The 12,125-nt window shown below is 59.6% G+C and overlaps 1 protein-coding gene across 1 annotated transcript; it reads right to left on the reverse strand.

The window, feature by feature from the left end:
- Positions 1-2,487: 2,487 nt before the first annotated feature.
- Lhx5 (LIM homeobox 5) lies at positions 2,488-11,470 on the reverse strand. The gene is made up of 5 exons (XM_021633157.2): positions 10,904-11,470; positions 8,690-8,913; positions 7,922-8,199; positions 7,088-7,253; positions 2,488-3,831 (listed from the first exon to the last, which is right to left on the reverse strand). The coding sequence occupies exons 1-5, from the start codon at positions 11,074-11,076 to the stop codon at positions 3,464-3,466; spliced, it is 1,209 nt and encodes a 402-aa protein (XP_021488832.1). The 5' UTR covers positions 11,077-11,470; the 3' UTR covers positions 2,488-3,463.
- Between the last annotated feature and the right edge of the window lie 655 nt (positions 11,471-12,125).

Below are 12,125 nucleotides of genomic sequence, written 5' to 3' on the forward strand. Positions count from 1 at the left end.
TCCCTTCCCCATGCCTCCAGCTGCTGTCACAGCCTGTATTGCAAGGGGGGAGTCCTCCCCATCCCCAGCTTCCTGTCCCATTCCAAACAGGCCTCTCTACAAAACTCACACCACATGTGGCCAGAAAGCCATCAGTGGAGATGGGGGTGTTTTAACCCTCTCCCCTCCCCACCACAGAATCTACCACAGCCAGGACACCCCAGAGGAACAGAAAGAGAAGCTGACGCATGTGTGGACTGAGTGCCATCTCCGTCACACAGCTGTGTGACCTTGGGTAAGTCAGCCTGATGGCACACCCACACCTTCCAAGACCCGTGCAGAGGACTTGCTGTGAGGGTGCTCGTGACCCAGCAGGAACTAAGCCAGCCTCGACAGGTTTGTTTAAAATCAAACCCCACAAAACTAAGATGTCCATCTGCTCAAGGAACTAGAGGTGGGCTCTCCACCTTCCTGAGGCTGCGACCTAACGCAGTAACCTCAACCATAAAGCTATTTTGTTGCTACTTTATGACCATGATTTTGCTACTGTTATCAATTGTAATGTAAATATTTGATATGGGAAATCCTCTCCCCCCCCCCATCCACTCACAGGTTAAGAACCACTGGCCTGGAATGGAGTTATGAACCCGAAGATGCTCTGAACCAGCAGGTGACCCCATGGCTACACACCGAGTGCATTCTTGGGTTTCAAAAGAAAAAGAAAAAAGGCAGGGAGGATGCGCAGCCCTGCCTCACCGCAGTGCCTGGAATTCTGGGTGATGGAGATCTTCTGTGGATCTGAACTCTCTAAATCCTTCACAGTGAGCAACCAGCTGTTATCTGATGAAGATCCAGGTGCTGTATGCAAAGGGGGAGCTCGGCTGATTGGCAGGGCTCTTTCGAGGGCCACAAGGACAACTGAGCGGGTTACTGTCCTGCTGCCCATTTCAAGCAGCTCAATGTGTCCTCTCCCTGTCCTCTCCTTCACCAATGCCAAAGGGGGCCAGCTTCCCAGCCCGAGCCCGAGTGACAAGGGACCCAAAGGCAGACCACTCCCATTCATTTTCATATCGTTTCTGCCTTTCTGGTCTTATCTCTCGGGCTCGAGTTGAAAGGGAAGCAGTCTCCCCAACTCCCACATCTCCAAGTCAGGAAACTGAGGCAGAGAAGAGAGAAAGGCTTGCTTTCAGGTGTGGCCTCGGGCCTCATAAATCATATTCAGGAGCCTGACGTGCAGCTCGGTGGCTAGAGTGCTTACCCAGCCTGCATAAAGTCATGGGTTCAATCCCTGGGCTATATGACAAGACTCTGTCCCTAAAAACAAAACACAAAACAGCCACAACAAAAGTCATTGCCAGCCCTGCCCATCTAGCCTTTTTCTAAAGACGGCACGTTCTTAAGGAGGCTGGGAAACCCACAGGCCCACTCCCCACAGCCCGTCAGCCTAGCAGCCTTTTCTGCTTTTGTTTTCAGCTGCCCGGAATTACATGCGACATAAATAGGGGTGAGGGGCTGGAGAGATGGTAAAGAGTGCTATTCACTCTTCCAAAGGCCCGGGTTCAATTCCCAGCATCCACATGGCAGCTCACAACTGTCTGTGCCACCAATTCTGGGAGATCTGTCTGACACCTTCACACTAATGCACGTAAGATGAAAACAAATTATTGAAAATAAATAGGGGTGAAACTAGAACCCCACTTTGTCGGCCCACCTCCGAGACAAGGTCTCATTATGCAGTTCCAGGTGGCCTGGAACCCCCTGGCTCAGCTTCCCGAGTGCTGGCACTACAAGTATACACCAGCATGCTGAACGAGACTTCTTTTTGACAAAGTATGTTCATTTCTCAGTCACCCTGAAGGCCTACTATGTGCCTGGCTGGCTTGCAGTTTGCATAAAAGGAGAGAGCATCCTCCACCACAGAAACTCCCAAGGCGGAGCCAGCAAGAGGACTGGTCAGAGGCGCTGGCCACCAAACCTGAGGATCTGAGTTCTATCCCCGGGACCCACGTGTTAGAAGGAGAAAGCTGACCTCCAAATGATACCCTCCGGCCTTTACACACACATCATGGCACACACACAAACACAGACACGCACACTAAAATGAAATAAATGTTTAAAAAGAAACCACCCAATAAGAACAAAACCCAAACTAAGGGCCTTAGAGTAGCGTTTCTCAAGTTTCTCAACCTTCCTAAGGCTGTGACCCTTTAATACATGGCAGCTTTAATACAGTTTAATACCCTTTAATACAGTTTCTCGTGTTGTGGTGACCTCCCCCAACCATCAAATTCTCTTCTTTGCTACTTTATAACTGTAATCTTGCTACTGTTCCAAACTGTAAATATCTGTGTTTTCTGATGGTCTTAAATGACCCCTGTGAAAGAGTCATTTGTCCCCCAAAGGGTGGATACCCAGAGGTTAAAAGCCACTGCCCTACTGGATGGGAGAGGGGTCTTGGGGACATTTACCCTGACTTCTCAAGAAAAGAAGACCACACAGAACTGAGGGAGAAAAGAAATTTTTTTTATTAATCTTTCTTTTTTTAAAAAAAATTGATTTTTTTTAAATATTTTGGTTTTTTTTTAGTTTTTTTTGAAAATTTTTGTGTGTTTTTTTTTTGGTAAACCTCTTTCTGGCTCCCCTCCCCCACTCTGTCCCACCCTCCTCTTAAAAATATAAAAAATGTCCAGCCCCAGATAACTAGAGTACAATAAATAAACAGTAAACACAAAAACATACTTTATTTGTTTCTTCTTTATACAAAATAAGGAAACTAGAAGCGTCCGACTTCCAAAAAAGTCTAATACTGTTCGTCCTGATGGCCCAGCCTCCAGGCCCTGGGCAGGGAGAGTGAGCAGTGGGCAAACGTCCAGAGACTTGGCGCCCGGCTTAGGGGCAAAGCAGGGGTGGGAGAGTTCGAATCCTGCCAGGCCCCTCAGGCTTAACTATGGAGGAGCGGGGAGATGGACCCACGCTGGCCTGGTCCTGACCGCGCAGCTTCCTAGACAAGCTGACCTTGAGCCTTAAGATTGGCCGCCAGGGGGCGCCAGCTCGGAGGTGGCTTTATCTCCGGCAAAGCTCTGTTTTTCTTCTCTGGCTAAGACTTTCCTCATATCTCTCTCTCTTCCTTTCAATCTCTCTCTTTTTTTATCTTATTTTTTTCTTTTAAAAGAGGAAGAGTGAGAAGTAAGATTTCACAATGCCTCGGCTCGCGGGGAGGGGCGGCGCCGCGGTCTCCGCTCCTCGGTCCCCTCTTAGTTCAGAGAGGCGATGGTGGGTGGGGGTCCGGAGGGCTTCTAGGGTGCGCTTGGAATCTCGACCCTCCGGCGTATTGACTTTGGTCCCGAGGGATGGCGCGAGCGAGCGAGCGAGCGAGCGCGCGCCGAAGCTCCGAGGGGTGGAGAGGCGAGTCTCCGGGTGGCCGGGCGGCGGCGTCCGGGGCTCGGTGGCGGGGGGAGAGGGGCGCGGCTGGGCGCCCCCGGCCTTACCACACGGCCGCCTCGTTGAGCTCGGGGTTGGGGTGCGACAGGGGTCCGCTGTAGCCGCTGGCGCCGCTCATGGGGAAGGGCGGGCTGGGCCCGCCGCTGAACACCTCTCCCGGCATGGGGTGCAGCGCGCCGGGCAGGCCGGGCTCGGGGCTCGGCGTGTCGGGGTGCGAGATCATGTCGGTGAACCTGGGGTTGTCCGCGCCGTGGGGCCCGGCCAGCGGCGGCTCCAGGGCGCCCAGCGGCGTCGAGCCGGGTCCCGACGCGGCCAGGAAGCTCGAGTCGGCGGGGGACTGCGCCTGAGACGGCGGGCCGTGCGCGAAGAAGTCGTAGTTGCCTCCCGGGGCGTAGTAGTCGCTTTGGTAGTCTGTGTGGGGGGACAAGGGGGAAGAGGAGGCGTGAGGACAGGCTTCCCGGACCCGCGGGCGTCTAGGGGCCCCGGGAAGGGGAGCAGCGAGGCCTTCGGTTCAGAGGGCGCGGGTGGGCGCGGGAGGGCACCGACCCTAGACGTGAGCGGTCTGATGGAGGCGGCCTGACACCCCGGGGATGGACGGTGCCCATCCCGAGGAGGGCCACGGGTGAGCCTGGGGGAGGGGGAGAGAGCCACGGAAAGGGAGGGACACGGACGCGGCAGGACGCGGAGCCCTAAGCACGCAGGGAGCGAGGGAAGCCAGCCTGGGCGGCGGCCGGTTCTCAGACACCGGGAGCTGGAGACAGAGCCCGGCAGAGGCCGCAGGCTCGGGGCCAACGGAAGACGGAAGGGGAGAAGGGACCACGGCGGGGACACAGAGACCCACGGCGGCGGGGGGCGGGGTGGGGGAGAGGCGGTAGAGAGCAGCCAGCCCCAGACGGGTCACCGCAGCCACGAGCAGCCAAGTCCACGCAGAGGCGAGGGCCCAAGGGCAGCGAGGGGAAGACGGGAAGGAAATGAATGAATGAATGAATGAATGAATGAATGAATGAATAAATAAATAAATAAGCATGTCAAGCCGCGGTCAGGGTGCAAGACGAAAGATTGTGAGGATAGGAAGGCGACGGATGGTCCCAGAGATGCAGAGACCGGGAGGATCAGTAATTTGCCAAGGGCTTGGTGGCCGCGAGGCTCCGGAACGAGCGCGAGGAGCGAGCGGCTGCCGCGGCGCACAGCTCCGAAGGGGTTCAGACCCTTAGGAGAGCGGGCCCGGCAGCAGCCTGAGCGAGCCAAGCGGTGGGCAGGAGGCCTGGCACGGGGGCGCCAAGGGGGCAGAGCCAAGGACAGCCTCGGCGCGTTTTCTCCTGCTCCTGGAACGGAGAAAGCCAAATTCAATGCCAGCGAGGGGCCCCGCGGTCAGGACCCCTTTCGGGTGTCTGGGGGTGGCGGTTCGAGCCTCGGATCTCCAGTCTCTACCCGGAGGGGTTGGCTAGGACACCCAGGTTATCGCGAAGTTATTTGGGGACAGGGACCCGTTGGAAGAGTTGACACAAATAAATGCACATCCTTCCCACAAATTCGGGGTGCGGGATCCACACGGCGGCTGCACAAACCGCCACAAGCAATGGCTTCTGCGAGCACCTCTGGCCTTGCCCTCCATCACGGCCTCCTCCCACCTTCCGACCGGTCCCTCCGGGAATGGGGTGCAGGACCCCACTCAAAGGAAGGCCCAACGGCCTGTCGAAGGAACAGCCCGCTTTGTACAGCGGAAAAAACCCGGCGACCCGGGGCCAGGCTCTCTTCTGAAAACCCACTCCCCTCGCTCAGTCCCGGGGTCCCAGTTCTGGATGTCATCCTCACCCCCCCCTTTTTCTTTTCGGAAACCCTAAAAGCTATCCAAATCAGGTGCGTGTGTGAGAAGGGTTGTGGGGAGACCTTCCTGGAGCGAAGGCAGTTTAGGTAACAGCAGCAACACGGTGGCCAACTGCTTTTTGAAAAACCTCAAATTCCATTATTCTGCCCGAAAGCGAGGAAGGTTTTAGAGAGACAAATTTGGGGGCCCTCAAAGGAACGGAAGGGGAGCGCGCTGCAGCCGGGCAGGCCGCGGCCCTGGAGCCGTGCGCGCCGCCTCCGCCCATATGGCGGCCTGGCCGGAGGTAATTGGAACAAACGCTGTCTGAAAAGGGCACAAAAGCCGCAGCTGGGGCTTTGTCCGCGCTCCCACGGGGAGCCGCGGGCCCCGCCACCCGGCCCCTTTCTCGCCCGCTGCCGGCCGCCACCGCCAGCATCTCCCAGTGCGGATTAGGCGGGGCCGCTGGGCTGGGGGGGTGGGGAGTCCTGCTCCCCCCCATCCTGGTTTTGGAGAAAAGGGGGGGCGGTTCTGGTGTCCTGTCCCCCAGCCCTGTCCCTCAGGTCTGAAGACAGAGAGGGGCTGGCAGGACCAGTGCGGGGTGGGCTGGTTCCCTGCAAACCTTGATTAATTACTCAGGTTGGGGCGGCGGCGGCGGCAGCGGGGGGGGGGGGTGTTTCCAGGCGGGCACCGCCCCCGCTATCTCCCGGGTCCGGGTGGAGAATTTTTTGTGCCGGGGACAAGCTAGGTGGAAAGATTAGACGCCCCAGGACACGCCCACCCCCGTCCAGTTCCGGCTTCCCGGGCCGGGCCCCTGCCACCGCGGTAAAATCGCCGGTTCACGTTTCGCCAGCGATTTCCAGGGGCCTCGGGCCCATCTGCTGCTTAACTTCCCAGGCTTCCTCCCCTGGAGGTCGGGCCTGGGCTCCTACTCTCTCCCCCGGTTTGCCCGGCTTTACCGCCTCTCCGTCCCGGCATTGTCCCGGAATCCACTTTTTTTTTTTTTTTTTTTAAAGAAAATTCGCTTCTTGCCTCTCAAACTGGGTTTGGAGTTGCCAAGCAGGCCACCAGCTCGGCGCCGTTTGGTTAGACACTCCCGGGGGCTCCGTGGATGGGAAGGCTGCGGGACCCGGATAGACGGGTCCTTCCCACAGAGGGCTCCTCCCTCCGCAGGGAGCCGGCCCTACCCGGGAGCTAGGAGGAAGGAGGGTGGGGGGCGAGCGAAGAGAGGGGCTGGCCAAGCGGGCCTCGGTCCATTAACAGCCTCAAGACCCTAACTAGACCCAAAGATGCTGGGGAGCGTCAGCCCCCCCAACCCCATCCGGATTGAGCCCTCCGTGGGCACCGAGATCCACCCGGGCCTTTGGAGCGTACGGGGCGCCCGTCGGCGAGCAGAGCGGCGGCCTTTGGGGCAGGCTGCGAGGGGGCAGGCTCGCCTCTCCCCCAGCGCCCGCCGGCGGGGCTCCAGCCTCCCTCAAGCTCTCCAGGCCGCGGGCTGTGAGCAGTGGAAGTGAAGCAATGTGGGCGGCGGAGAGGTGCTTGGCGCGGCCCCAGCGTGACCGCCGAGTGTGTCTTCGGAAGGGAGGGAAGTGAAGTGGTACCAGCCGGAGGTCGGCCGGCGAGCGGCTGTGTGTGTGTGTGTGTGTGTGTGTGTGTGTGAGCGTGTGTACGCGCGCGCGTGTGTGCTCGCTGTGTGGGCGGGAGTGCTCGGAAGGCCCCTGTGGGTGAGTGGGTGAGTCTGTCTAGGAAAGGGTTTGTGAGCATCCTGCGTGAGTGCGGGCGGGGGGGACTAAGGGCTGCCCTCCCGTGGCCCCAAAGGCTAGGAAGCCCAGAACAGCAGAGCGTCCCCGGGTGCCCCCTTACCTCCGTAGTAAGTGTACGGGGTGGACCCCAACATCTCAGACTCGTCCAGGCGGCCGCCCAGGGGACGCATGCGCCGCGGACTCCGGAAGAAGGCGTGTCTCCGGGCGCCCAGGGCGCTGAGCTGTTTCATGCGGCGTTCTTTGGACCGTCGGTTCTGAAACCACACCTGGGGCGAGGGAAGGGGCAGTGAGCTCGGGCTCAGCAGGGCCCTCCCTCCTCCCGTTCCGCTGAGGCTGACCCTGCTGGGTCCCGGAGCCTCGGGGCGGCCGCACCACCACTCCCCCGAGGCGAGGGCTGGTCCGGATTAGTCCAGGAGGGGCGGAGAGGGGCTTGGGCGAACCAGTCAAGGGTGAAGGATTTCGTGGACCCGTGGGGTGACTCATAAAGACCCCGGCTTCCCGGTCCTTCGCTGGCCCGGGGCCTGACGGCTTTATAAAAGCTTCCTGCCCGGCCAGGCCCTCGCCCCCACGGCCGCCGAGCCCCGGCCGACCGTCGCTTTGCCAGCGTCCGGTGGCGCAAGGACTTCTCCCCTTTCTGCGCTTGGAGAGGAAGGGGTCCAGAGGCTTCAGCCGTTAGGAGCTGCTCAGGGAGGGGAGAGGAGGTGAACGGCCTTCCGAGAGGTCTCTGGCGACCTCGTTCAAAAACCAAATCGCCAGGACAGTGGGACCGAGTCAAATCCTTCGCCTCAAAATTTCCCTGCTTCCAAAGGGGACCCAGATGGCCCCAGTCTCAGCGGCGCGACCGTCCCTACGTTCCTAGGTTCACCGCGTTCCCAGGGTAGGCGGCCCCGTGACGCCCGCCCGCTGGTCGGGAAGGCTGGCCCACCCGTCGTACCTGAATGACTCTCATGTTGAGGCCCGTCTCCTGTGCCAGCTGCTCGCGGATGTGGCGCGTAGGCTTGGGCGTGGCCGCGAAGGCCGCCTTGAGCGTCTCCAGCTGCTTGGCCTTGATGGTGGTGCGCGGGCCGCGCCGCTTGGTGCCGGAGTTCTGCTCCTCGTTCTCGTTGTTGGCGGTCTCCTTGTCCGATGAGGTCGAGTTGTCGGTCTCTTTGGGGTCGTCCTGTAACGGGTCCTGGAGGTCTGGGGACAGACTGCGGTCCGTACAAGACGACACTGCGGGGCGAGCGAGGTTGGGGACGGGACAGCGGCGTCAGCGCGGTCTGCCTCCGGTTCGGAAACCGGTCCCTGGAGACCCCAGGGGGCCCCAAACTAGGGACTACCCCTTCCCCGGACTCCCTCCAGGCCCGGCTTGGTTTGAAAGGACCGCCTCAGCCCCTCCGCAAGTCCGCAGCTCCCGAGAAACGGGGCACACCCCCTCTGAAAAATCTTTTCTGCCGGGGTGGGGACAGAGACGGGTACAACCTGCCTCCTCTCATGCCCTGTCCCGTCTCTCTTTCCTCTAAACAGCTAGGAGCCTGCCGGGTTCTCAGAGGACCCCAAAGGGAGACTTATTTTTTTTTAGAGAGAGCGGGTGGGGTTCTAGAAGATGAGCCTGGCTCCGGGGTTCCCCGAAGCCTCCCAGCTGATGGATCCCGGGCTCCCCGGGCTGAGAGTGTCGGCGTGGCTGTGGCAGAAAGCCGCGGAAGGGCTGAGGCCTGCGTACCTGAGTTGAGGCTTCCCTCCTTGAGGCTGGAGGAGCTCAGGTAGTCGTCCTTGCACACGAACTTGTTCTCGTCGATCACGTACAGCTCCTCCCCCGTGGACAGCTGCTTGTTGCACACCATGCAAGTGAAGCAGTTGAGATGGAAGACTTTGCTCCGGGCCTTGCGCACCAGGTCGCTGGGAGAGATGCCTTGCGCGCAGCCGGCGCACTTGGTGCCAAAGCGCCTGTGGACACAAGGCTCCTGTCAGTGCCGGGTGGGGAGGTGGGCCCCGTGTCCCAGTCCTCTTCCAAACCTCCAAACCGCTCTGCCTTCCCCCACACACCCCTACTTCCGTATCTGTCAAACAGGAGCCTAATTCTGCTCTCTCTCCGCAGGGCTGGTTTGGGGTGAGGTGGCCTTGCTTTTAGTATGTTGGTTCAGGCTCTGTGGGGGCTGGGATCGGATGGGCTGAGTGTGCAGCTCTGAGGGCAGACAGGGGTTGGGCTGTCCCAAGGTCCTCCCCTGCCCTCAGGTCCCCACCAAATCTACCTTGGCTGTTTCAGGAGCCCACAAAGGGTTTTAAAAAGCTCGTAGAGTACGTTTCTACCATTCTTAGCTTTGCCTCCTGGATTGGGGAGTGTGTGTCCCAGATAAGGACACCATGGCTGTCTGTCTTTCTGTCTTTAGCAGCAGGGTGAAAGATCTAAGCAGGAATGCCACAATCTTCTTGTGCTTCTGGCTACCTGGGAGAGCTCCTGGACCCTCCCCCACCCCAGGAGCTGTGCATAGAAGGTTCTCAGAGGACTACATTCTGGAAACAGGAAGTCAGTTTCTGCACACACACACACACACACACACACACACACACACACCCTCCTCCCCCATCTCTAGCCCTGGCAGGTGGCAGGAGAATGGGGACAGAAGCTGATTTTAGTCCTGCTCAGCCAGGACCTGGGATCACTCTGAAACCCTCTTTTCCTTGCCTCTGAACAAATCCCTTTTCTTCCTTGGGCCCTGGAAGAAAAGGCCCCCCTCACAAACACAATGGGTGGCACAGAATGTAAAGAAAGGGGTACAGGTCATGTGGGGAGAAAGAAGAGGGCTCAGAACCCCGAGGGACCCCTTCATCCACTCACACCCATGTCTCTAAACAGAGTGAATTTGGGTGACATTGATGTAGTGAGGGCATTAGAAACCATAAGTCACTTTTGGCCTTATCTGGCTGCATAATTGGCTATATACACCTTATCAAAAATCATTAGGTGCTTTGCAAGCATGCCACATTAGGGGCGCCAGGGCCTCTGGGGCCGGGGAGTTTACACGTGTAAAGGCGCGGCTGACATTTTCTCCTATTCAAATTCCCAAGTGCCGGGCCACTGGGGCAGGCTGCCTTTCTCCTCCGCCGAGCTAATCACGCCCCCTCAGTGCCTGGAATTCAGACTCACAAAGCCAGTCTGGGTGCCCAGTGGAAACAGGCAGAAAGCACAGTTAGTGGGGAAGGGTGGGGGGTGGGGACCCACAGGTTTCTAGGCTGCCCTTTAGCATTTTCCATTTGGGGAAACTGAGGCCCGCAGAGGCATTGGGTCCTGGCCTGAGGAGGGGGGGCATAGGGACTTGGGAAGAGAGGTGACACCTTGCAGAAAAGACCTGCTGGTTCTCAGCCTCCATTTCTTCAGAGCCTCTCCAACTAGGGAGAAAATGGATCAGGGTGGGGGTGAGGGAAGGGGAAGGTTCTTGTCCGCATCTCCAGAAGACCCCATTCTTGGCTAGGACCCTTTGGGACCCGGAAGTTTCTATTTGTCCTCAGATTACCCTCTGGGCTCAGGGTTCTTGTTGGGAACAAGAAGCCCTCAGCTGCTTTGAACTCCTGCAACATCTTTGGGATCTGGGGGGAGGGGGGAGAGCTCGAAGCTTCTGTCCTGGACACTCAGGTGTGGGGAAAAGGCCCCGAGAGCAAGTTGCTGACTTTCCAGCCTCTGCCATCTGGCCGGTCTCTGCCCCCTGGCAGACCCAAGGTGAGGCAGCCAAGCAGCGTCCTTCTTCCTCGCCTTCGCTTCAGAATCCCACAAGCAGAGGACAGGGCTGGGGCGGGGGGGAGGGATGTAGGGCAGAGGCCTATCTAACCCCAACCCCAGGCTGCGGTGCGCCTTTGGTTCCCCTAATTCCCGAGGAGCCCGGGAGTGGAGCTCCGGCCAGCCAGCGGCAGGCGGCAGGGCGCGGCGGGGGCCGCTTACCTGAAGAAGTCGTTTTTACAGTACAGCTTGCCCTCCCGGGAGAAGCACTTCTCCGAGAGGTTCGTTTTGCACTCGCAGCACTGAACACATTTGATATGCCACGCGCGGTCCAGCACGTTGAGCAGGAAGCGGTCGAGGATGGGCCGCTCACAGCCAGCACAGTGCACCATCATAGCCGCGCGCCCCGGCGGCCCCGGCCGCCTGGTCCTCCTCGGGGGCCCCTGGGCCCTCAGGGCCTCCCGGTCCCCGCCGCTGTGGCTCTCAGCCTTCCTGGACCCTGGGCCTCGGCAGGGGAGAGTCGGGTACCGATCGACCAAGACTTCCCGGGCTCGAGTCCTCCGACGCTCTCCGGCCTGGCGCTGCGCTGCGCTGCCCGGAGTGGCGTGGCAGGCGGCGGCGGCGGTCACGGTCTCATGCCACGGGGTGGGCGCCCCGGCGCGCTCGCTCCAGCCTCGAGCAGGTGTCCCCGGCGGCTGCTGGCTTCGGCGCTGGCGAGCGGCTTTCCCGGTTGGCGGAGGCGCCGGCACTTTCCCCCACTTTCAAGCGGTCCCGATCCTCATCTTTGTCTGGCCGCCGCCTAATTCGCGCATCCTTATTCAGATTTGGTGACGTGGTGCGGCACGTAGGGGGCCGGGCGGCCAATGGGCGCGCCGTGGCCATAGCAACCCCTTAAATTTATAGCATATCTAAATTGGCTACAGCGTTGCGGTCAGGACAGAGCAAAAAAAACAAGACATCAGTATTGCCGAGTATTTGCTAGTACCTGGTTCCCAAGCTAAGTAAGTATTTACCTTCCAGTTTGGGCCCGGAGGGTGGGGGCGCGATCCGAAGACCGGGGGTTTTCTCTCGGCAATTTTTTTTTTTTTTAAATTGGAGGCAGGGTTTCAAGGCCTACTCAGGGAGGGACCTCCCACCCGGCTTGCCGCCCTCGCAACCTGTAGAAGTTGCCCCGGCCGGGAGTGCTCTGTGGTCCCCGCTTCCGAACCCGGCCGGCCGGCTCGCTCTTGCCTTCCACTGCGGCTCGCCCAGGCTCTGAGCGCGGGAGCTGAGGCAGCCGCTACTTCTCCCGGCTGTGATTTCTTTTGTCACACGCGGGGCTAGGGCCCAGCGGTCGGGAAGCTGGGGTAGTTACGTGTCCCTCTTGCCCCACACCCCGGTCAGTTGGGGTTGGGGCAGGGATGTCACCTGCCCTGGGGAATTCAGAAAGTCAGGTCGAAGTAGA

Source organism: Meriones unguiculatus, chromosome 4 (assembly GCF_030254825.1).
Source record: "Meriones unguiculatus strain TT.TT164.6M chromosome 4, Bangor_MerUng_6.1, whole genome shotgun sequence".
Taxonomy (NCBI): Eukaryota; Metazoa; Chordata; class Mammalia; order Rodentia; family Muridae; genus Meriones; species Meriones unguiculatus.

What these genes read in the sequence shown, in the direction of transcription:
- Lhx5 (XM_021633157.2), bottom strand. Translation starts at nt 11,076, where the DNA reads ATGATGGTGCACTGTGCTGGCTGTGAGCGGCCCATCCTCGACCGCTTC. An exon ending in TGTAAAAACGACTTCTTCAG is followed by an intron (nt 8,914 to 10,903) that starts GTAAGCGGCCCC and finishes TTGTGTCCACAG; the next exon opens with GCGCTTTGGCACCAAGTGCG. An exon ending in TCAACATGAGAGTCATTCAG is followed by an intron (nt 7,254 to 7,921) that starts GTACGACGGGTG and finishes CCCTCGCCCCAG; the next exon opens with GTGTGGTTTCAGAACCGACG.